The following is a 25,993-nucleotide window of genomic DNA, read 5'->3' as shown; positions in this document are numbered from 1 at the left end:
TCAAGAACCTCCACCTAGACATGAACCAATAGTGGCACCTTGTATTGCCCACCCAAAACGTGCATCATTACATTTCACTACTAATAATTTGCCAATTATATACCCACTCTGGAATTTACTCATGTCTTCCTTAACCAACTGGAGTCCTCCTCAGGATTGTGCAACTCCCACCCAGTTTGATATCACCCATAAATTAGACAGCCGGCCTTGATCTCTACAAGGAGCCCAAGGAGGCTGGTGGCAAGACCAGGAGTAAGCAGACTAAGGCAGCCAGTGAGAATGACAGCAGGCAGCCTGAGGCAACAACAGGAGCAGGAACAGTCTGCAAGGTGACAAGAGCAGACAGCCCAGGGCAGGAGTGAGGTTCAGCCCATGTAAGGAGTGTGAGCCCCAATGGCCAGGCCCTTATGGACTGTGGTGTTGAACTGTTAACTCTGTTACTACTTTTTAGAAAAAAGGACTGTCATGTTCAACTTTTTAAACTTAAGTTTCTTCATTTTCCTGCTGTGTCCCAAGATTCTGTACCTTGGTACCCAAGAATGGTGCCATAAGTAGTGACTTGCAAAGTTATAATTTATTCTGTGTGACAATAAGCTTAAATCAGAAGATACAACACTAGAGATTCACACAAGGACCCTACAGAACTCATAACATGAGCACTTAAGTGGGAACTGCACAAAATCTAAGGACAGACTGGCTTTGGACAGTTCCTTGTACTCACTTGGGTACTTACCCAAAATAAATTATATCCTATTTCAATATCTGGCTAACTACATAACGCCCTTCCACTGACCATCCAACCAATTTCTGACCAGACTCGATTATACCCCAACTCAACTGCCTTGTCTTGATATCCACGAACCACCAGGCCACTCTCCTTAACTGAACACAACCAACCATTAACCAACCTGCTCACTCTCCAACCCACTTATTTGCCTCACCAACCTATCGATTCACTCCCTCACTAATATTAAGACCGGACTTTAAAACAGTTCATCAGTTAGTGTTGTAGGAAGGGAGCAAATGCAAATTTCATAAGACTCCTCCAACACTGCACACTTCCATGAAAGTTGGGCTGAAAGATAGTGGAAGAAATGTGCAGTAGTGTTGAGTAGGGAGAATTTTCCAATGGCAGCAGCAATCTCACCCTCAATACTGCTGCTAGAAAGATCCTGCCAATGTATTTTTAATTCCAAATCACTCAACTAAATTGTGAATAGTAATAGTCCCAAGCTTTGTTGAACATTATTGCCCATCTTCTGCCACTGTTGAATAACTATCCTTCATTCCCACTCTGTTTTTGTCTTGAATCTAGCTAGCAAGCAATCTATTGCACTATTTGTCTCAATCTTTCAATCTTATTTGTTAATTTATTATGGGACACCTCATTGGCAAGCCTTTTGAAAATTCATATTATTACATCTACTATTACCACTGTGTACTCTCTGTTATGTCTTCAAAAAACTCAAGTTGGTCAAATAAGATGGCTATTTTGAAATCCATGTTAACTATTGATGACATTCAATGCTCTCTAAAAGACCATAAGACATAGGACCTGAAATAGATGATCCAGCCCATCATGTCTGCTCCACCAATCAATGAGATCTTGGCTGATCTGAAAATCCTCAGCTCCATTTTCCAGCCTTTTCCCCATAACTTTAATTCCCTTACTAAGAACATACAAGGCTGAGATAGATTTTAGTGACTCAGTTCAGACAGCTCGCTGCAGTGAAGAATTTCACAGATTCGCTAGCCTCTGATAAAATCATTTTTCAGATGTCTTAAATGAAAGATCCCTTAATCAAATTATGACCACTGGTCCTAGATGCTTTGCACAAGGGGAAGCAATTTTTCCAGATGCACTTTGTCAAGCCCCCTAAGAATATTATATGTTTCAATAGGTCTCCATTTCTTCTTCTAAATGCCATTTGGTATAAGCCCAAGACTCATCCTGACCTCATTAGAAATTCCCTCCATAACAGGAATTGATCAACTGAATCTTCTCTAGTTTGCCTTCAAATCCAGTACGTTTGCGGAAGCTATTTTACTAAAAATATTCCATTATTTTTCCTATCACTGGTGCTCAGTTTTGCATTCCCCTTAGTCTATCTTTTTTTTATAGATATTTTTATTAGAAATTTGACATTTTTACAAGTTTACAAAAATAAACAAAACTCTCAGATATAAACATTGATATACAATTAGCTCAAATATACAATAGCCAAAATTTGACAAAAAAAAACAAAAACAACAAAAAAAAACCGAAAAGAAAAAAAAACAAACCTCAACTATCTACTAATCTAACCTACAACTAACCAGGATGTATATTTAAGTCTCTTACATGCTCGGGATGTGTTAGCATCAGATATAATAAAACCCGTATTCGTGCGGGATTCCTCCCCCGAGGGGCCACGGACCAGCGAGGTTTGTAATCTCAATTAAATTAAATAAAAGCCCTTGTTAGGATAGCCGAAATATCTGTATTTATGTAATTCAAAAAGGGCTGCCATATTTTATAAAATAATTCGGTCTTTCGGTGCACCATATTTGTAAGGAAGTCAAGGGGAATACATTCCATAATTAGTCTGTGCCAATTTGAAAGTCCAGGGGGGCCCTCCGCCACCCAGTTCATCAAAATATTTTTCCTTGCACAGAAAGAAAGAATAGAAAATAGTCTCTTCCCGTACGTGTCCAGGGAGGGAAAGTTCGAAAAGCCCAAGAGGAGAGATACGGGGTCCACTTTTATTTCCGTTCCTAAAATTTCTGTCAGGGTACTTGCTACTTTAGTCCAATATCTACGGATCTTATGACAGGTCCATAAGCAATGTACAAGAGTGCCCACCTCTATTTTGCATTTAGGACACATTGGAGATGCTCCTGCCTTAAATTTTGCCAATCGAACCGTTGCTATATGGGCCCTATGAAGTATCTTCAGCTGGATAGCCTGGGTTCTGTTACAAATAGTAATTCTTCTAGCATTTTCCCAGATATCATTCCACGTTTCTGTGGAGATTTCTAGTCCCAGATCCTGATCCCATGTTTTAAGCAGATTATCCATATCTCCCGATACTTCATCATGTAGTAAATGATAAATATTACTGACGGAAGATACCCCCACTGGTCGTAGGACACTACATTCTCTATCGGATTTATAAAGACTATCTAATAACGTAGTCTTCTTCTGTATATAATCTCGAATTTGGAAGTATCGAAAGAGGTCTCCATTGGGTAATCCGAATTTCTGACGCAGCTGTCCGAAAGACATCAGGACCCCATCTTTAAATAAATCCCCGAGACATGAGATACCCCTGGATCTCCAGAGTTTAAAAGTGGCATCTGTTAACCCCGGTTGGAATCCCCATGCCCCCACTATTGGTGCATAGGGGGATGTTTTATGTGAATTACCCTCATTTTGCCGCATTATATTCCAAGCCTTGATTGTATTCAGTATTATAGGGTTTTTACAGTGATCTGTAATGATTTTCCTCTTGTCTGAGAATAAAAGGTTAATAAGTGGGTATTTTACTTGAGAAGCCTTGATGTCCAACCAGATTGATTGTGGATCAGACAAGACCCAATCAGCTATGTAACTTAATAGGGAACTTAATTGATATTTCCTAAAATCTGGGAAGTCCAATCCACCCCTTGCCTGTGGAAGCTGTAGCTTCTTCAGCTTAATGAGGGGCCGCCTATGATTCCAGATAAAGGAACTCAGCCAGCCGTATAATTTACATAAAGCCGTCCTCGGCAGCATCACCGGAAGCATTCTCATAGGATATAGGAGACGGGGCAGGATATTCATTTTGATTAATGCTATTCTACCCAACCAGGAAATTGGCAGGTCTCCCCATCGCTGGAGGTCCTGCCTTATCCTTTCCAATAAATACACAAAATTAGCCTTATACAACTGACCAAATACTGGAGTAATGAAAATGCCTAAATATAAGAAACCCTCCAGGGACCAGCGAAAGGGAAAAAGGGAACCGTCCGCTAAGCGGGGTATCACAGCAAGGCCATCCATTGGCATAGCCTCCGATTTTGAAAAATTAAATTTATAGCCTGAGAATGCACTAAATGTATTAATAACTTGGATTAAGCGAGGTATGGACATCAAAGGGTTACTGAGGAATAGAAGAACATCATCTGCATAAAGGGTAATTTTATGTTTACCTGTACCAATCCTTGGGGCCACTATATTAGGATCAGCTCGTATAGCTTCTGCTAGTGGTTCAATTATTAACGTGAATAACAATGGCGAGAGGGGACATCCCTGACGGCAGCCCCTACCCACACTGAAGCTATCCGAGCCTAATCCATTGGTAACCACAACTGCTTTGGGATCACTATACAATGTTGAGATCCATTTGGTAAACACCTGTCCAACGCCAAACCTCTCCAATGTGTAAAACAAATATGACCATTCGACCCTATCAAATGCCTTTTCCGCGTCTAATGAAACCACTACTCCTGGTATCTTTCCCAGATGACAAGCTTGAATCATATTCAGAGCCCTTCTAACATTATTGGATGATCTACGGCCCTTAATAAACCCAGTCTGATCCTCCTTTATAATATGTGGCAGTATCCTTTCTAGTCTCAGTGCTAACGTTTTAGAGAGGATTTTAAAATCTACATTTAGCAAGGATATTGGTCTGTATGATGTACAATCTTCTGGGTCCTTTCCTTTTTTAAGGATAAGAGAGATATTTGCCTCTTTCAGCGAAGGCGGGAGACAGCCCTGACTATATGCACAGTTATACATGTCCATAAGTGGACCAACCAGTATTTCTGTAAATTCTTTATAGAATTCAGCTTGAAAGCCATCTGGGCCCGGCGCCTTACCATTTTGAAGGTGCCTAATTGCATCAACTATTTCTTGGGGTGTAAGAGGAGCATTTAGGACCGATACTTGTTCCGGAGTTAGGTCTGGAAAAGTCAAATTTTTAAAAAATGACTGCATCCTCTTCGTCCTATCTTCACAATCCTGTGATTTATATAACTCAGAATAGAATTCTCTAAAGGTCACATTAATCTTTTTATGATCATGAGTCAAAATACCCGTACTTTCCTTGATAGACATAATAGTCTGAGGGGCCTTTTTTTTCTTTGCAAGAAATGCTAGGTATCTACCCGGTTTGTCGCCATATTCATATAACCTTTGCTTTGCAAATAATATTTCCCTCTTAGCCGTTTGAGTAAGTGTAGTGTTTAGAGCTGTCCTAAGAGCTGTAATCCTTTGCAGTTTAATAATAGAAGGTCTATCAGTGTATGCTGTTTCAGCCGCTTTTAAGCGGGCTTCAAGCAGACGCTGTTGTTCTCCCTTTAATTTCTTCTGGGTCGCTGAGTAGGAGATGATCAAGCCTCGCGTGTATGCTTTGATGGTCTCCCACATCATTGACGGGTTGCTAGCTGTACCTGAATTAATTTCTAAAAAAGTTTTAAATTCTTGAGAGAAGTACTTTACAAATTTACTATCTTTCATTAAGAAGGGGTCCATACGCCAATGCCGAGGGGATGTCCCACTGTTCCTCGCCTTAGTTTCCATATATACAGCAGCGTGGTCAGAAATTGCTATATTACCTATTTTACAGGATGATATGGAATTTAAAAAAATCGAGGGGGCAAAAAACATATCAATTCTGGTATGACATTTATGTGGATTAGAGTAGAAAGAAAAATCTCTACCCTGTGGATGAAGACATCTCCATACATCTACTAATCCTAATTCTTTGTTCAGATCCATCAATTGTCTAGATCTGGGAGATACTCCTGCAGTACTCTTGGGAATCCTATCTATTTCCGGATCCATAATACAATTAAAGTCTCCCCCTATAATTATATGACGGGCATCAAAAGCCATCAATTTTGAAAAGGTTTCCGTTATAAATTTAAAGGGGTGTGCCGGGGGGCAGTACAAATTTAAAATCCCATATTCCTCTCCATTTATGAGGGCTTTAATCAAGATATATCGTCCAGATTCGTCTTTTATCTGCTTTAGGATTTTGAAAGGGAAATTCTTCCGAACAAGAATAACAACTCCCCTGCTTTTTGAGTTAAAAGATGAAAAAAAGGCCTGATCAATTCCGCCCTGTCGTAATTTCAAGTGTTCTTTATCTGACAGGTGTGTCTCCTGTAGGAGAGCTATATCAACTCTTTCCTTCTTAAGATTTGATAATATTTTCTTCCTTTTAAGTGGCGAATTACTCCCCTTGACATTCCAGGTGCACCACTTAACCGACTGATCAATCATAATCCTCTGGGCCAATCCGAGACCCCTCGGGAGGGGGAACCCTATCCAGAACATCCCGAGCGTGGAACATGTAAAATTTACAAAAATAAAGCCTCTTTAATACACCCACAACAATACAGTAAAAAACTATTTCTAAATAAAAAAAATATAAAACGTATCTAAGTGGAGACTTTCCCCCTTGTTCCCAGGGGGCGTCACTTCCTCTCCAAAAGTCCCTCATATCCTCTCCCAACCAATGCCCCACCCTTGACCCAGGCACTCCTCAATAAAATGAGGAGAATTCAAATATAGTACAAAGCTAGAGTTAACAGTGAGCACCCCACCCCCACCCATACCAACACCTGGGTATATTTGGTAATGTTAATACCATATATAAACATATAACTATAAAATTACCACTTCAACAAATAATAATTAAATATGATAATTCAAAATAACGAAGGGAAAAACAACCCCGCTCCTAAAGACAGAGGAAAGATCGAATAAGGTAACCACCTCCCCCCACCAACATTAACCAAATCCCCCAGCTTATTTATATATATATATATATATATATATATACATACACACACACACATATACATACATCCCTCATGTATACATAAAATAATAACAGAAAACAACTCCAAGGGGGGGGGGAGAAAATCAAATCCCTCTCCCCACCCCCCATGATAATATTACGCAGTAAGGTAAGAAAAAAAAAGGGAGGGGATATAAACCAAAGCTGTGGGGGGGGGGGGGGGGGAAGCGGACCAACATCCATTATGTCCTACAGTTTATCTAAGAGAGTCCAAGAATTCCTTAGCCTTTTCTGGTGATCCAAAGTTATATACGGATCCTTCATGGTTAAAGCGTAACATCGCTGGGTAGCGTAAGGAGTACTGAACATTTAAGTCCCTTAAACGCTTCTTCGCCTCGTCGAATGCCTTCCTCTTTCGAACCAGAGCCGGGGAAAAGTCCTGAAATAGCATGATCTTGGATCCTTTGTAGATCATAACTTGGGGGTCTTTTCCGAGATTTCTAGAGGCTTCTAGGAGTATCTGCCTCTCCCTGTAGCTCTGCAGCCGGAACAGGACCGGGCGTGGGCGCTGGTTCGAGCCGGGCCCGCGTATTGCGACCCGGTAGGCCCATTCCACCCTTACCTGGCCTGATCCAGCTTGCAGATTTAAAAGTTGTGGCAGCCACTGCTCCAGGAATGCTGTAAGCTGGCCTTCCTCTTCCCGTTCGGGAAGGCCCAGCAAACGAATATTTTTTCGGCGACCTCGATTATCGAGGTCGTCAATATGATTTTCCAAGGTTCGGACTCGCTGCTCGAGAGTCCGGACCTGATCCACGGCCGATTGAGCGGTTGTCTCGGAGGTCGCGGCCTTTAGCTCCGCCCCTCCGACTCGGCGTTGAATTTCTTCAATCTCACGGTCGTGCTTCTGCAGCGCGGCCGAGAGCGACTCCCAACGGTTTCTGGATTCGACGATAAAAGCATCGATCTTCGAGTCAAGCTTGGAAAGCATTTCTGCAAGACTTGCTACTGTAGGTAAGTCCCCCGGGGCGGCTGTGGATGCCTCTGCTGCAGCTGGAGAGTGTGGGGGAGGGGTTCCTGCTTGCTGAGAGCTGCGGGCTCCCTTCCCTTTAGTCATTTTAACTTAGGATTAAGTTGTTTAAATATAATATTACACAACTAATTGAGTTACTAAACTATTATAAATGATTTATAAATGATTTGGTGAGCTTGGTAGGGGGTAGGTGACCCACTGTGCCCAAGTCTTGGGAGGAGCACTATAGACTCAGTCTTACTGGGTCGCCGCCATCTTGGATCCCCAGTCTATCTTCTTATACAATTTTGTATAGTCAATAAACTTGGAGCCATTACATTTTGTTGACTCATCCAAATAATTTATAAAACCACAAACAGTTGAAGCTCAACCACTGATTTGTTTGATGTGCTCCTTGTAATAGTTTACTAACCCAAAAAAGAACTCATCTACTTCTACATTTGTTTTCTGTCCACTAACTAATCTTCAATTGTGTTAAGATAACCTCAATCTCATGGTGGTACAAGGAAACGCAAGGCAGGTAAACAAGAGAAACAGAGAATGTGCTTCCTTTACAGCAGGATAGCGGATGACAGAGGGGCTTTTGTTGAAGTCCAAGGCACTGAATAATTCACATCTGCGCAATATAACTCAAAATGAAAAAGAAATGCAAATTCTTCACAAAGGTTTAAAAGAATGGCTTCCTGACTGGAGTTCTCCATTTTGTGGTTCTGTTGTACAAAGAATGACAAACAACCTATGCTCTTACCTCAGTCTCCTTCCTATCCACAGGCTCCCAACTTGCTTCTGAGCGCTGCTCGTCACTGTGAACGGACAGAGATTCCTCAATATCACTGTCATCTGACTCTCTCAAGCAGGTCTGCAAATCAGAGTTGTTGAAACATTTACCATATAACAGCACATATTATCAGTAACAAAAGGTGAACTAAATCCATAACGCCTACACTGTACCAAACCCTACCATTCATACCATATACATTAAACCCCATACTGTTTCTATACACACGCGCACAGAAAATCAGATAACTTTAACAACACAAACTACCAAATCCACATTAGTTATGTTTCATGCTGCAGCAAGTTCCACACTGTGGACACCACAGATTCATTTTGTTTACAAAGTTATGGACACAGATTAAAGGTTTTTGGTAAATTAGAAATTCTGCTACCTGACCCATTTACCTATGTTGGGGATTGTTCAGGAAGTGTACCCAAACCAGAAGAGATTTCTGCTAAAGTGAGGGACATTACCAGAGTAAGAGCAAGAAAAACAAAAGTCTGTGGGAAAATTGCAGAGATGATTTTAAAAGGGCACAAGCACTCTGAAGAGTTCATTGTGCACTTAAGGGCACAAACTAACCTCTAGAGGTCAGCACCTAGAAGTCAGGTCAGAGAGCAGGATCCTGATTGCAATCCCCCTCAAATGAAAAAAAAATCAAATTTTTAGAGTGATATCACAACAACCTTGGAAGAAATGCAAGAAAATCACTGGAGAATCTAACATAATTTTCCTGCAGTGAGAGTGACTTAAGAGTACTTGAACTCCAAGTTGAAATTATAGACTTTGGATCAGAATTTTACCTAATTTTCATGAAGGGATGCTATATTTGGCCAGAGAGAAAGCTATAAGCAGACACATTACGAGAGGAGGCAGAACAATAGAAAGTGTCCTGCTCTTCAGGGGTCCCATATTTACACACACACACACACTTGATTTTAAGTAGCTATTTAGTATAGATAATTGGACGTGATACCCATTGTTATATGGAAAATAGTTTAATCCTACTCTATATATAGTTAGGTTACAATGAGCAAACTGTAGCTTAATGTTTCTGGATTACAACTTTATCTCTCGCACTAAATGTTGAACAGAATACGGAGAAGACTACTTCTAACTGACAGTTAAAGGAATCGACTAACAATGTTCTTATAGGAGAAAGAAAAGGAAAAGAAAGAAAATTGCATTTGCACACTAAAACATGGAGCATTACACCCAAGAAACAGACTGCAAAATCCACTGGCACTGAACTCCATTCCAAGTGTTATAAAATGGAAGTGTAGGCTTCTCAATTGTTCAGTGATAGAAGTCCCAACTTGCTGTCGCGCCAAGCCAAATAGGTTAGAAAGCCCTTAGTCTGTGTTTGGTTACCAGATCACAATTAGCTGTCACTGTATGTCACTTCAGTAACTTAGAACAGGAAGAGAAAAATATTCAGGCCATAGCTCACTGTTAACAGTGACAATGATGCATGGGTGTGACTCAAATTACATCTCTTTATGAGTGTGATTTATTAACTCCTACTGATCTCTTGGGGTTTGGACAGTCAGTCAATCACACCTCTGCTAGCTATCTCAGTGAGCCATTTACTGATCTCATAATCATACTCAGAGCATCTCTAGCAATGACTTTCCCATAACCTTACAATTACATGTCTTTGGCCTTTATTCCCTTTCCACATTCTGTTTCTTAGCAATATCTTTAAATAGTATGCCTTGATGCTGTTTATTTACATTGATGAGATCTGATCCATCGATCTATCATTTTACTTATTTATTCTTAGAGGTATTAAACATCTGTGCAAAATGCTGTCTTGAACAAGTCACTGCTGACTCCAACGTAATCGTGAGAATAGTTAACATCTGTTGCCTGTATTCCAAATTGCAACAGCCCCATTTACTCATAACCTGCTCATAGCCTTAGCCTGGGCATCTGGATTACTAGTCAGGTGACAGTACAGCTCCAACACAGTCTCTACAACATTAATTGCAATACAAGAATAAACATAACTTACTCCACTTATACAGGGCATTTGTGGGGCCACGTCTGGAATGCTGTGTGCAGTTTGATCTCTATAGCCAAGGAAGGGTATACCTTCCCCTGACAGAGTGCAACAATGGTTCGATGGACTAGTACCTGCAATGTAGGATTGTCTTAAGTGGGCCAATGAGTAGAATAAGCTTGCATTCCCTGGAGTTTAAACGAATGACAGATAATTTAATTGAAACATATAAAAATAAGGGGTTTGGCAGATCAAATGGTGAGAAAATCTTTGGCCTGGCTAGGATATCTAGAACATGGGTCAGATTCCTAGAATAAGGGGCTGGCTATTTGGTTATGAAATGACACGTCTCTTTACTCAAAGGGTTCTGAAGCTTCAGCCTAGAGCTGTGCATGCTCAATCACCGAGTTTAATCAATATCTTTGGTATGAGGAGTTTAAGGGATAGGGAAGGTGGATTTGAGATACATATTAGCTTCAATCTGGTTGAGTAGCAGAAATGGTCAAAGTCTACTTCAGCTTATTCATGTTACAGCCTTGATTCAATATGCCTCTGAACTGGCCATGTTTATGGATTCTCTTCATCCTGATATCGGTACCTATCCCTTCAACCACATTATGACCACACTTTGAAATTCCCTTTCTAAACTCTCTTGACTTAATACCTCCCATCCAGTTTCTTAAAAAAACGCTTTGGGATAAACAAGGTTAGACATGACTGAGGTGCTCTCAAAAATAAGTGGGTTTGAAACATGTCCAACCTTACATTGGAAGAATCTGACAAATATGTAATGTAAAGCTATTAACTTGGAAAAGCATTTCAGCAGAAGTCAAAAAATTTAGTTGAGATAAAGAGAAATGGGGTAAAGTTGCTGAACTTTTGAGATAATAATTAATATTGGCATTTAATACCTTAAGTGTCAGACATCAGCCATGGGAACCAGTGTGGGAACCCTTGCCCAAGGTAAAGGGGTCTAAATTTAAGTGCGAGGCCAGAAATTTCAGCATGCAAGTCAAGGTGAGACTTCAGGGACTGCTGTATTATTACAGTTGCTGCCTTTTGGACCTCTATAATGCAAAAGATCCCACAGCACTTTTAAAAAAGGGATCAGAAGAGTTCTCAGCTTTCTTGCCAGTATTCATCCTTCATCTGACATGGTGAATTTCACATCATGGCCATTTATGAAGCTAGCCTGTGTGCTAATTGCTGTTGTACTTCACTACATTACAGTCACCACACTTCATAGGCAGTGAAGTCTTTGGGACTTTGAGGATTTAAAGTTGTTAAATAAAGGCATGCTCTTTTGTCACCCTGAACAAAAATTGTCATAAGTTGTTAAAAGACTCTCTTCACTTACAAAGTCATCCCCGTAGTCAATATCCAGCTCCACTGGGGATGCACAGTACTGCTGACTGTCTAGTCGCATCTGAAGTTCATGAACCTGTCGACGAAGTAATTCTACCTCCTGCTTGTAAGTTGCCTCAATTTGTCGTAACCTTTGTTGAACAGCATCTACAGGAAATGGTAATCCATCATCATCTACATAGCTCGGTGACATCTCCAAAGTTGTGGGAGCAATCTGTCCAACTGGTTGAAGTTGTCTCCATTGAGAGGAGTGTGTGAAAAAACCACAAGTCTTTACATTTGATCCTAATGAATAAAGGCTGGAATGGGTCTGGTGGGATTGTCGGAGACTTTTAAGTGCTCCTAATTGTTCTTCTTTAAGCAGGTAGTGTCCACTCATGGCAGAACCCACTCTCAGGTGCTTATTATTTAGTCTTTTATAATGACAACCATTCAGTTTGACTTTCCGGTGACTTGTCTCTCCGCTATAGGCAGATTTTACCAAACCCTGTACATTTTCCCAGTTGGAAGCTAATAATGAAAAGTCACTGAACTGACTCTGACAAATGTGTTTTCTGGTAGTCCTCACATTCTCTATTGCTGTCCTCCCAAACTTACATTGTTCTGCTACATTTTGAAGTCCATTTGCAAGCAGGACACCATTCTTCCCAAAATTCAAGTCTTTGGGGAAAGAGAAACCATCTGCTTTAGCCCTGTCCTCAGTCACAGTCTCTGTGGAGCTCTGCATAGTTGAAACTTTCTCCTTGATATTAAGCACATCTGCCACAGAGTGGAGGTAGGGTTGTAAAGCAGGATTGCCCTCATATCCTGATAACTGACTAGTGCCCGAGATGGTCTTTGCAGATGGGTTTGATATAAATGGCTCACCATGACCTGGGAGATTTTCATAAACCCTACATTCTTTTGGTTTATCCAGAGTTACTTCATCCTTTGCAGTAACCTTAAGTGTTTTTTCTTCAGTTTCTTTGTTGGCTATTACATTAATGCTAAGATGATGTAAAGGTTCCTGCTGTTGAGTGTCTTTGGGGTGAGTTAATGGTTTGAGGTTTCTGCAGTACTCTGTCCTTTCATTCGGATTTCTGCTTTCGGCCAATTCTTCCTCCTCTTTAGGGAGAGGAAGGTTATGAAATAGATTTTCTTCTCTAGCTTCCTCTGCTGTTTCTACTGGATGTATTAAGCCAAGTACTTCTTGCTCAGGATGTGGTGTTGCAGCCCCACTTTCAGAAACATCAGGTGCATCAGGGCCATCAGGCACAGCACAGCCATCATGTACAGCCAGCATCGGTATGTTTTTAGGCTCTGGAGTGAGACATCCTTCCTGACAATGTTGGTTTATGTTCGGATCACTGGATGTTCTTGTCAATGGAGTCCCACTGTCACAAGCCAAAGGAAGATTGTCCACAGACCGGGCTTTCGGTAATCTAAAAAGAAACAAAGAGTCAATAGAATTTACACAATAAATGCAAAATTCAAACTAACTTTTTAAATTTTTTAGTGGAATGTGAGCATTGTTTATTGTCCATGGAGTGGTTTACAAGGCCATTCCAGAAGACAATTAAGAGTCAACCACGTTGCTGTGGAGTTTTGTCAAATATAGGCTGGACCAAATAAAGGTGATCCTTCCCTGCAGAATATTGGACATTTTTTTTTTAAAGTGACAACCAATGGTAGTTAAGAGGTTTCAGTTAGAGGTTCAGTTCTAAAGTTATTCATTGAAATCCAGGTTCACAAATTGCCATGGTGGGATTTGAACCTACATCCATGAAAATTCACTGGGTCCTCTGGATTACTAATCCAGTGAAATGACCACTGTTCCATTATCTCCAGGATGATGTTGGTATTTGTGCCAATCTCAGATTTGCCAAGTTTCCAATCCTCAACATGCAGCATTTGCAACAGTTCTAAAGCTTCAACGAAGAGAAGAGGAGACTAGATCTCAGTCACTTCAAGATAGGAGTTTCTAAACAAGAGGTTAAATATGGAGCAAACTAGTCAAATGCTGTGATCAGAACAGAAAGTGAAGCAAGAGGGGATAACAGAAACTGAATTAATTCCCACACTATTAGGGGGAGAGATTTGGGCAGTAAAAGAATGGACAGTCAAAAAATCGTTAAAGTCTATAAGTGACAACAATGTCTGATGCAGGCAGATCCACTGTGTCTGCAGTGGCAATCCAGTCTAATAATGAAGAAATTTCAATATAATATAGGTATATATTTTAATCTGGGCTTTCCAAAATCTTATGTTTGCTCTAAAGATGTCTACTCCATGTCAGATATAGCAAGTTTCTAATGATTTCAAAAGATGGACACAAAATACAGAAAACAAATGCTTGAAATTAAACATCTTGTATGAAATACCTCAAGGTCTTGTTTTTCAATTTCAGCAGAAAAAATTTCTAAAAGTTGTTGATTAGAAATGTTAATTTTCAGGAATAATTTTATTGTTTCAAAGATCTATGTTTTTGCTTCACCTGCACAGAAAAACTTAAATCAGCAGCATTGACCATATACAAGGTGCCTGATTATTGTAATACCTGCTCTTGATTAGAGCACATTCATCTCATTCCACTAATCGGCTCTGTCATTCAAATTCTTATTTCAATCAGGGACAAGTCAACTGCTGACAACGGATTTAGAAACTTCACTGATAAATAAATCTTGCATTTTATAGTAACTTCCACAACCATCTAAGCAACTTTGAGGGAATTAAATATTTTTCAAGTCCAGCCCCTGCTGTAACTTAGGAAATGTCAATTTACACTTAGGAGTGCGACAATTTCTTTTGTTTACATTGATTGAAGGACAAATATTGGTCAGAGCACAGGAAGCAGCACTGTCTGAAGACCTTGTTCTCCCATTTCACACAAAAGATGGGAGGGAAAGGAAGAACACCAGCAGTTTAAAACATGCTTACGATCCAAAGGAACGTGACATGGAGGGAAGAAACCGACTCCCACTATTCACATCATGTCAAAGAAGAATCTGCAGCTTCTAACTTCTTCCTCCACAGCCACCCAATGATTTTTTTTAGTGAATTTAGCTCTTTCCAAATACTTGCTCTCATTACAATTACTTTACGGATTGTTTCACAATAAAATCCCATATCTCATCATAGGATTTCAAGAACAGATGCCTACTGACACTGGACTTGCATGGAGGTTTGCAAGTTATCGATTACTAACAGTGTACGGAGGGTTTTAAAAATCAGCAAAACATAACTAAGAACTTGGGAGGGAAAATATCGTATACAAGAGTAAACCAGTAAGAAATATAAATTTATTGAAAGGCTTCTATAACTATATAAAAATGAAGAGGAGCAAAATGGATTCCTCAGAGGCAGAGAAAGAAATTATAGTGGAGAATAAAAAAAAATGCCAGACACACATTTACCATCTGTCTTCACAATACAAACATAAAAACGCACAGTAAATGGCAGAGGACTAATGATCTAATGAGTGAGAAACAAAGTAGCTTTTACTGGGAAATAAATAAAGTACTGGAAAAATTAATGCAACTAAAAGTTGACAAAGCATCTGGGCTTGATGGCATACATTAATGGTTCCAAAAGAAGTGCCTACACAGCTCGTGAATGCATTGCTGATCTTCCACAATTCTCTAAATTCTGGCATGATTTTGTGGACTTGGAGATATCAGACATATTCAAGAAAAGGAGACAGAGAAAATAAGGAGCTATGGTTATTTAGTTTGACCTAAGTGGTAGGGATAAATGATAAAATCTATTACTGAGATCATGATAGTACAGCACTTCTGAGAACTTTAAATGGTTAGACACACAATATATTAGCATCACTGTTTTAAGAAAGGGCAATAAGTTTCTGAAGGTGTAAGAAGCAAAGTAGATCAGTGGAAATGGTGAATGTCATATGAAGGATTTTCAAAAAACATTCCATAAGGCATGTATGGGGTTACTTATATGGTCACCTCACCAGGGAAGCACACTGGAAATAAAATTTCACCTTTTCTGGAGTTATCACAAAAGCAAAAGATTTTTTAAAAATATGCAGAATTCCCCAATGTGCCTGACTTTCAGCACCAGGTTGACACAGCATGGACCTGGTTTCTCTCCTCAACAAGAATTAGTATTTCTTACAAATAGACACTAGCTACAAGTAAACAATTATTAACAAAAACAGAAATTACTGGAAAAACTCAGCAGGTCTGGCAGCATCTACAGAATGAAACCAGAGTTAACTTTTCAGGTCCAGTGACCCTTCTGAAGGACTCTTGCAGTTTAATTCAGGGCTGTCAAAGTTATTCTTCAGAAACAGTCTTTCATGATTAGGAGGTAGAGTTCAGCTTTGTAAGCTATAGTTACATTTGGTCTCTTAAAAGATTTACCTACAACATCAATTGATGCTTCATCCTCTCCCTCTTCCCTACTGGCAGTGAATGCAAATTTTGGTCAATGCTCAACTGTTACTGCTCTCAATTGCCAGGAGAAGCTGAATGCTTCACCGAAACTTGTCTCTTTTCCAAATTAACTGCAATAGTTTTGCAGCAACTCCATCTGTTGAGTATGGAGCAGCTATGGGGGGGTTGACTCTCAAGAGGAACATCATTAGATGGTGAAATGCTGGATAAGAAAGGTGAGACATTAAGGTTATATAGATGACTTGGAGAAGCTGAGGTTATTTTTCTTACAACAAAGATGGCCAAGGGATTTGATAGATGGGTTTAAAGTGCTTGGATAGAGTAAATAAAGAAACTGCTTCCAATAAGTGCAAGGATTGATAACTAGAGAGAACAAATTGAAAGTGATTGGGAAAGAAACCAGCAGCCAATGACAAACATTTTGCACAACTGGTTAGAATATATATCAGGAGAAAGTGAGGATTGCAGATGCTGGAGATCAGGAGCTTAAAAATGTGTTGCTGGAAAAGCACAGCAGGTCAGGCAGCATCCAAGAAGAAGGAGAATCGACGTTAAGCCCTTCACGTCGATTCTCCTTCTCCTTGGATGCTGCCTGACCTGCTGCGCTTTTCCAGCAACACATTTTTAAGCTAGAATATATATCATACCATTTAATGGAGTCTTATATACAGATTCAAAAGTAGCCTTCAAAATGGAATTGGATAAAGACTTGATGGAAAACCAAATGTACAAAAATGGGGATAAAGTAGATGAGTAGAACCAAGTAAATTATTCTTTGAAAGTTTTTAATATGACTTGCTGAGACAGAATGGGGATCTTAAATGCACCACTCCACGAATCCGTTAAAAGTTCACTGGATTACGATCGGTTTCTCAACGCATCCAAATCTTATTAAAAGCTGTTGCATTAATCTGAGTTGTGAAGGCACAATAAATATTAACTGCACTTCAATACAACTGACCAGAATAGTAAACACAGTCTACACACCGGTCCAATGACTTTCCATTTCGTTCCTCTGCTGCTCCACTTCGGGAAAGGCAGAGATCAGCACTGCCAGCTGGTACACATGGGGATGAAATAGGCAGATACACAGCTGTCCACACATGAAGTGCCCGAACGTGACACACTGGGTGTAAAACCTGTCAAAGGAAGTTACAGCTTTTAATCAAAAAAAAATTTTTTAGCACAATTTCTCATCTGTCATTGCATAACAGCAATAAAGATTACCATTGACATAAAAGAATCACCCAGCGTGATTCTAAGTCATGTATACTATCCCTGGCCTACTCTGTGTGAGATAACTCAGAACAAACTTACTTTTAGGATCATAAAAACAAAGAGTTGGAAATACTCAGTGGGTCAAGCAGTATCAGTTCTGATGACAGGGCATCACAACCTAAAATGTAAACTCTGTTTCTCTCCACAGATGCTACCTGACTGACTTAGGCTTGTATTTCAACAGTCCAGTTTAGGGTGGCCTTGACTAGGATTGATTTGAATGGTGCTCACCGTTTCGCCACTGGGGATGTATAGGTAGTTCTGGAAGTTTTTATTCCCAGTTCGCAACAGTGACCAGATTGAGCATGTGCGCTTATAGATGTTGCGTGCCTCTCGCTCTCTGCTATTGTTACAAAGGAATGTTCCATAGAGACATGAATATGTATGTTGCACCAGCTTTACCTATGGAGAAATAAATAGGACAGTGGGCTCAGGTACAAAATTCCAACAATATATTTCAATATTAATAATAAACACTTGACCATATATTATCAACTGAGAAATAAATCTGAAGAATTCATGATCAAACAGCAGGTGAACAAGATTCAAAATGTAAAAGGAACTATCATACCCAAGTTTGGGTTTTGAAACTGTGATGAATGCAGCAAATCTGAAGGAGGAGTCAAAAGGTATCTATTGTTGTGACAGCTCAATAAATAACTAGGTGAAACAAGGATTATGCTGGATTGTGTATTTGGAGCACAGAAAGAAGTTTTAAAGAACAAACTATCACAGTAATATTGAGTGAGACCAAACAAAATCCAGAAAAAAAATTAAGACTATTAGAGAGACAGTGACTGCACATTAAACAATTTTTTCTTTGCATCTCACCCACGAAAAAGTTGCTGCATGAGTCTGTCAGATATGGAAATGATTTCTTTGTCTTGGAATTGAGTTTTACAGAGAGCCAAGTATTCTTCTGAGAGATGATCTATAGTTATTAGCATTTTATAAGGGTATATGCTGCCAAGTTGAATTCATTCCTTACCCCTAATAAATGCCTGATGACTTACACTGGATCTCAGTCACTTAGCCAAGCAATACATCAATTTTGAAGTTTAATTTTGGCTTTAACCTCTCAATTTAATCTCTTCCAGGTCCACAATCCTTCACATCTAATTATAGCCTCTTGACCATCTCCAGTTCAACTGCCCCACCGGTGAACATGCCTTCAGTGATTTAGACTCTCAGCTCAATAATTCCCTCTGTAAATATCAGCAGCTGGCTAACCCTCTTCCTTCCCTTCAGGTATGCTTAAAGCACATTTCTCCATTTAAGCTTTTGGCCATCTGTCCTAATATTGCTTTATGTAGATTATATATAAATAAATGCTTTTGTGAAAACTTTAGAGATTTTATTAGGTTACAGGTATTAAAGAATTGCGAGCTGGTTTGGAAGTAAAAACTGAGTTGTTTATTGATTAAACACAATTCTTGTTGCATAGAATACTTACAAGGAATGCATCACTAAACTCAAAGAGACAAGGGAACTGCTTCAAAAGCTGATGAACACAGTCCAGCCACTGCAAAAACACTGGGCACTGCTCACTCAAGTCGTCCAGATTTTCAGAGTGGCCACATCGATCACCAAATTTATGACCAAAATCCAGCCACTCTGTTTCCACCAGAACCTGGAATCCCTGTAAATTAAGAAACAGTATTACTGATTTCAAAATCTAATGACAGGATGCAATAAAATGACAAAATGTACAATATTGACTTAAAACTTGAATACCACCCATTAGGAAATTAAAGAAAAAAAATAATAATTTTGGAGTCACTTCTGATGTTGGGACTTCACTTAAATAGCCATGTCTGTTTCAGATGTTAGCGGATCCACTGACTTTCAATGTTTCAGATTAACAGTGGTTTCCCATTCTATTATCTTCCCTTAGATTCAATGATGGAGTCATGTTTTCACGATCACATTCCCATTAAAAAAAAATGTATAAATGCTTTTCTGAAGTCAGAGAGATCATGTTGTTGCTAGTTATTTACAGCATCTTTGTTATGGCGATAACAAATCCTCTGCCTTTATACCACTTTTGTGCTAGATGACAATCACAAATCTAACTCAGTTACTCTGAATGAATGGCATTATTTCAAAATGAATATCTGGACAATAATAACAACAGCTTTATTGTAATAAATGTCATTCCAGTTGCAACACTGCCTATAATTACGATAGATAAGTCACATATCCACATCCAAATCCAACCCATCAATGGGCTGAAAATCTTTGGCTTTATGGATGTGATGTTCCTTTTGTGGGAGGGATTTGGGCAACCTCAACCAAACTGAGGATGTGCAGGCCCAAAACGCTAACAGCACTACCTGACAATGCGAAGGGTCATAGGTTTGCTGGAGTGAATGCAAAATATTGCATTGGTGGTATGTTAAGGTGTGCAGTGCAGACGGAGTATCTTTGAGGAACCTGAAGCTCACAAAAAAAATGTGTAAAAAGCAAGATGTGGATTTTGTACCGTTGAGTCCTAATTCTATGGGTAGCTTTGATCATGTTTGCTTTTTTAAGTTTATTAACATGTTATATCGATAAAGGTGGCAGTTACATTTATGAAACTTATGCAAATAGCAAACTTAGTTACCTGGTGACCCAGCCATTAGTGCTGACTTAAATTTAATAAGGATTAACAAAAAGGAGTCTTCTATAAAAAGACTAAGCATCACTAAAATGCTATTTCATCCAGTTAGAGAACTTCAGGACAAGATTTCTGAAGAACAGCACAAACTTTACATTACTTGATGATTATGTCCTTTGATGAGAAGATTGTTGCGGTTTAAATTACTTTACTAGCTTCAATTTCTTTGCCCTTTTCCTACCTGCCTGGGTCAGCTTTGGATGCCTGTTTCATGTTAAGCTATTCCCAGTTTTAGTCCTGTTTATGAATTTTTTGTGCTGCCCTAGCTCAGAATTCTGAACAAATTATGCAGCAAAAGCAAAATATTGAAGTCCAGTTTCTCAGTTGAAGCTTACTCTCAAACTATTAAAGAGGACAGAAGCATTGTTCATTTCATTATTGAGTGCATTGCTCTTCTTTACATATTGTCTAATTGTTTTTCTTTCAGTCAAGTCAGAGTTCCTGAAATTATCCTAAACACAACATCTTTCACTTTCAAGAGCTTGGTCAGAAGGAATGAAGATGAGCTCTTCAATGGGCTTCAAGCATTCAGCAGAATTGGATTATATCGAGTCAGTTTGGAGCATTCTAAATCATAGCACGAAACATGTAGTAAACTGCACCATAAAGAGATCAACGTCACTAATAGAAGGCTTGAACATACCTCAATCGTCCTATAATAAGGGTCTAGCAAAATCTTGGCCAGCGCTACTATCTGTGGAGTGCGATCCCATCCATCAGAGCAGTGCACAAGGACTGGCCTGCCTTCCCTGTCCACCACGTTTGCAACCAGTATAGCTGCCTTCAACATCACAGATAAGTGTTGCAGCCACTTGGTGCTCTCCAGAGCTGAAAGCCAACTGTCAACAAAAGACAAAGGAATACATCAATCATAGGGGAAAAAATAAAATCAGCTGTGGTCAATGAATTATTACAGTTAAGCAAAGGTATGTGCAGTAATGTGAAAGGAACAAGACTCAGAAATGTCACTAAAACAAGCACATGAAGAAAGAGGGGACAGTTGATGCCATTAAGAAACCCAACTGATGGTAACCCAACTTTCCAGTTTTCTTTTTCTAAAAGTAAGAGTCAGAGAGAAATCATATCACGCCTATGCAGCAAATTAAACACTGATCAAAGCAGTTTGAGTGTGTCCAAATTGTAAGGAACACAGTGAGACAAAATAAAATCTATCTGCTCCAAATCCACTGCAACATTCTGACTTGCTTGATCATATAGACTCACAGGATAATTTCTGCTGTGCAGATACAAATGACAAGAAAACTTCCAATTGGTACAGAGATGGATGCAGGCAATCTTTTGGAGGCGATGCCATGGTTAACAAAAAAAATACCTTGGAATGTCCTCTATTCAATTTGGGGGCACCAAAGGTACTAAAATCAGAGTGAAAGGGCTGTTGCATGCTACACTTTGCTACAAAGAAAAAGAGATTACAGACACCCTGTATATCATTCCAAGATATTATGCTTTGTTTTTAAGTAGAGTTGCATACATTGATTTCGATTTAGATTTTTTTAGATTCCCTACAGTGTGGAAACAGGCCCTTTAGCCCAAGCCCACATCGACCCTCCGAAGAGCAACCCACCCCCTTTCATTTACCTAACACTACAGGCAATTTAACATGGTCAATTCACCTTACCTACATATCTTTGGATTGTGGGAGGAAACTGGAGCACCTGGAGGAAACCCAGGCAGACACGGGGAGAATGTGCAAACTCCACACAGACAGTTACCCAAGGCAGGAATTGAACCCGGGTCCCTGGCACTGTGAGGCAGCAGTGCTAACCACTGAGCACCGTGCCACCCCAAAATATTCTTCAGTTAGAAGACACTGGAAGCATTGAAGTTGATTCAATCCGGATAAAGAGTGGAGCTGGAAAAAGCACAGCAGGTCAAGCAGCATCAGAGGAGGCAATGTTTCAGGTCAGAAGCTTTCATCAGGACTGGGGGAGGGGAAGGAGACAATGAAATAAATAGAGGAATGGGGCTGGGGAAAGATGGGTGGGATGGCGATAGGTGGATGCAGGTAGTGGTCAGTGGGAAGAATGGAGCAGATAAGTGGGAAGGAAGATGGACAGGTAGGGTCAGGTTAAGGGGGAAGGGTGAGGAGATTTGGAAGCTGGTGAATTCTATATTAAGGCCATATGGTTCTAAGCGCTCAAGGTGGAAGATGTTCTATCTCCAGTTAGCGTGTTGCCTTATGTTGACAGTGGAGAACAGACATGTCATTGGGGGAGTTGAAATGGATGGCAACTGAAAGGTGGGGTTAATTGGAGCGTCTGGGCCATAAATGTTCCCTGAACTGCTCTGTGAAATTGCACTCAGTCTCTTCAATGTAGAGGAGACCTCATCGGGAGCAATGGATGCAATAAATCAGGTTAGACAAAATGCACGTGAATCTTTGCCGGACTTGGAATAATTCTTTGGGGCCTTGGACAGAGGTGAGTGGGGAGATGTGGGTCAGGTTTTGCACCACTTATGGCCGCATGTTGATCCTGGGCCCCCTGAGCCGTCAACACAAGGCCATACGCAAACTGGAGGAAGAACACCTCATCTTCTGCCTTGGAGTTTATTACCATACAGCTTAACATGGCATTCACCAGCTTCCAAATTTGCCCACCTCCTACCTCAATGCAGGCCCAGCCCTCCCTCTCCACCCCGCTTCCTTAACCTGACCCTACCTGTCCATCTTCCTTACCACCTATCCATTCCACCCTTCCTAATGATCAATCACAACCACCTTCTATCTGCATCCACCAATCGCCATCCATCCACCTTTGCCCCACACGTGCCCCCTCTCCTTTTATTTTGCAGTTCCCTTCTCCTCCCCAAGTCCTGATGAAAGGTTCTGACCTGAAACATCAACTCCCCTCCTCCTCTGTTGCTGCTTGACCTGCTGTGCCTTATCCAGCTCCACGTTTTGTATAGGTCCGTTAGCTCAGATGATTACAGCGTGGTGCTAATACGCCAAGGTCGTGAGTTCAATCCCGACACTGACCAGGTGTATCACTGGTGTTCGCAAGTGGCAGGTTCGCACTTGCAGGGCCTGTGCTTGTCATTGCTTTTCTTGGGGCAGCATGGTGGCTCAGTGGTTCGCACTGCTGCCTCATAGCGCCTGGGACCCAGGTTCAATTCCCACCTCAGGCAACTGCATGTGGACTTTCCACATTCTCCCCGTGTCTGCGTGGGTTTCCTCCAGGTGCTCCAGTTTCTTCACACAATCCAAAGATGTGCATGTCAGGTGAAATGGCCATGCTAAATCGCCCATAGTGTTAGATGCATTAGTTAGGGGTAAATATAGGAGAGGGGAATGGGTCTGGTGTGGAGACTTGTTGCGCTGAAGCGCCCAGTTCCACTTTGTCAGAAATCTAATCTAATCTTTATCCACTCTGATCTCCAGCACGTGCAGTTCTAACTATCTCCATGTTGATTCAATTTGCCAAGTATCACTCACCACTGCTGACTCTCCAGCGTTAGGACGACAAAGGCAGTTTTTCCAATAATAACTTTCAAAGGAGAAGCTACAGAAGTCAAGGGTACAAAAGTACCAAAGATGGTGACCAGCCGCCAGAAGACATTGCAGACACTGGCTTGCTCTTTCAGGATATATTTCGGGGACCAACATCATTCATTTTATGGGATTTGAAATCATGGATTCAGCTGACAGTTCCAGAAACCTCAGCTGTCTCTTGTAAAAGGAGAATCAATCCTTATATGGAGGAGGTAACAAAAACAAAAAGAGATAAGGCTGTTTTCCCTACTTCAGAGAGTCTACCAAGGAGAGGCATGAACAGCAACTGCAGTCACAGTCAGAAGAAACTTCTCCTTGTCTAGACAGTCGAACCACTACAGGCATGCAGAAGCAAAACTGTTCACTAGTTCAGTCACCAATGGAAGTAAGTGAAATTGATGAGTTGCATTACGTATATACACAAAACATCAACATGTGACATACTCCCTTGAGATGTTTTACCCAGGGATCTACGTTTACAGCTTTAAAATAACATGGAATGCCTTTGACAGAGCTTAGATTAGAGCATCTAAGATCTTGAACATCTCACAATTCAACAACAATTGTTGAAGTCTAAATAAATAAAAAGATAGTTGACCGAAAAGTCCATTTCTTGGCAGCAACACAATGCAATCAAACCTTAGAGACTACAAAATCAAAACTTGAAGCATGTTTCCAGGAATTAATTGCGGAGATGGCCAATATTCTCTTGCAAATGGTACAACATATTGAAGGAGGCAACTGTCTCGGGTTTTTGGAGATGGCCAAAACCCAAAAATCACTGTGCACTATTAGCTGATGAAAATTTTCACTTGCAATTGAGTGACGATCTTATACTTAAAAAAGACACTCCTCAGAAGGAAAGGAATTCAGGTTTGCAGAAGACTATCAGTGTGACACAGTGTTCGGGATGAAGTTCATCTGCAGTATAAAGATGACCTTCTGAAAAAAATCTGGGAGTAAATTAAATTGGGCATTATGCCTGCAGATCACAGTGCTTTTCAGAAAACCTGTGTAGACCCTGATCCACAAGTATCTTTCCTCAATGACAATGATGCACTTTTATTTGAGGGAGTTACTGAAACACTCTAAGCTGCAGTGCAACGGTCATTCCTGTGCTCACCCTCCCAGACAATAAGTCTGACCGTGCATCCCATATGCCCTACTGAAAGCTGAGAATTCTGCTGGAGATTAATGCCGCCAATCAGAGACTTATGGAGGGTGGATGGGGGTAGCTGGGCAAGTGGAATAAAGAGTCAACTGCAACTAGTTAAATGCTAGCTGTTAAATGGGATACAATAAAGGAACTTCGGCAAGATATAAAGGGAATTGTATCATTACTCTCAGGATTGCTACTGAGCAGGTACAAATGGAACTATGTCATCATGACACCAGATCTCACAGAAATGATGGCCAATTCTATTAGGGTGCAGCAGCATGTCCCCTTTTACTGTGCTTTGTAAATAGTTATGTTTAATAAAGTTTGTTAAAGTTCACTCGAGAGTAGTTATCACATTCCTACTAACGCAAAACGAATATATCCATTTACAACTGCCTACACACAAATTTCTTCCTTCAGATCTTCTTTCCATTAACCCTTCCTCATTACTTAAAAACACACCTTTTAATAAGATTTTTCATCTGTTTTGTTTACCATTCATTTTTCTTTCTCCCTGTGGGAGATTTTTAACTCTACAAAAAATATGCTAAGAAATTAACCATTTATATGTACATACACACAATTCAGTCAGCACATGCTTTGTAAAACTGCATACATATTAGTCAAAGATTGTATGTTCTGAAGAGAACAAGTAATGAGATAGGTGTATATGTAACTTAGTCCCCGAAACTGCTTACACTGGTAGAAATATGGCACTCACTTTCCAGGATCTGGCATCTGACTGCAGACAGCTCGGAGTGAATGGAAGCTGTTCCTGATTGAGTGAATGTTTGCCATTCCCATAAACATCACTTCACAGTTTGGATAATATTCTGCAGTAAATACAAGAGTCAGAAAATCAGGGTGGAGTAGGTAGCAACACTGGTGGTACTGTCTAGGATGCAGGGAACATTTACACATTGCCTGTGATGGACATAACAGTGCAGACCTTATCAAGGTCTACAGAAAAAAGCCTAGCCAAATCTCAATCCTCCAATTAATAGGTTACATGGATCACGAAACCGCAGTTCACAAAGATAAGTAGAG

The 25,993-nt window shown here is 40.2% G+C and overlaps 1 protein-coding gene across 5 annotated transcripts in view; it reads right to left on the bottom strand.

Annotated features, from left to right (window-relative positions):
* The window catches only part of LOC148141898 (phosphatidylinositol-3,5-bisphosphate 3-phosphatase MTMR4-like), a 100,518-nt gene that overhangs the window by 54,681 nt on the left and 19,844 nt on the right, over positions 1-25,993 (bottom strand). For all 5 annotated transcript variants that reach the window (XR_015752373.1, XR_015752375.1, XR_015752372.1 and 2 more), the window contains exons 7-13: positions 25,668-25,779; positions 20,920-21,115; positions 19,071-19,256; positions 17,849-18,019; positions 17,327-17,478; positions 11,938-13,366; positions 8,549-8,659 (exon numbers count right to left, since the gene is read on the bottom strand). Coding sequence is in view for 1 of the 5 variants with exons in the window: in XM_087977457.1 (XP_087833583.1) it covers positions 8,549-8,659; positions 11,938-13,366; positions 17,327-17,478; positions 17,849-18,019; positions 19,071-19,256; positions 20,920-21,115; positions 25,668-25,779 (2,357 nt within the window). In the remaining 4 variants the exon portion in view is untranslated. The remainder of the gene's footprint in view (positions 1-8,548; positions 8,660-11,937; positions 13,367-17,326; positions 17,479-17,848; positions 18,020-19,070; positions 19,257-20,919; positions 21,116-25,667; positions 25,780-25,993) is intronic.

The sequence above is a fragment of the Chiloscyllium plagiosum genome, unplaced genomic scaffold, assembly GCF_037043375.1.
Source record: "Chiloscyllium plagiosum isolate Xiang-an unplaced genomic scaffold, Cpla_swu_hap1 HiC_scaffold_31, whole genome shotgun sequence".
NCBI lineage: Eukaryota > Metazoa > Chordata > Chondrichthyes > Orectolobiformes > Hemiscylliidae > Chiloscyllium > Chiloscyllium plagiosum.
The sequence above is the reverse complement of the archived record's forward strand: the minus strand, read 5'-3'. Positions and strand labels throughout refer to the sequence as shown.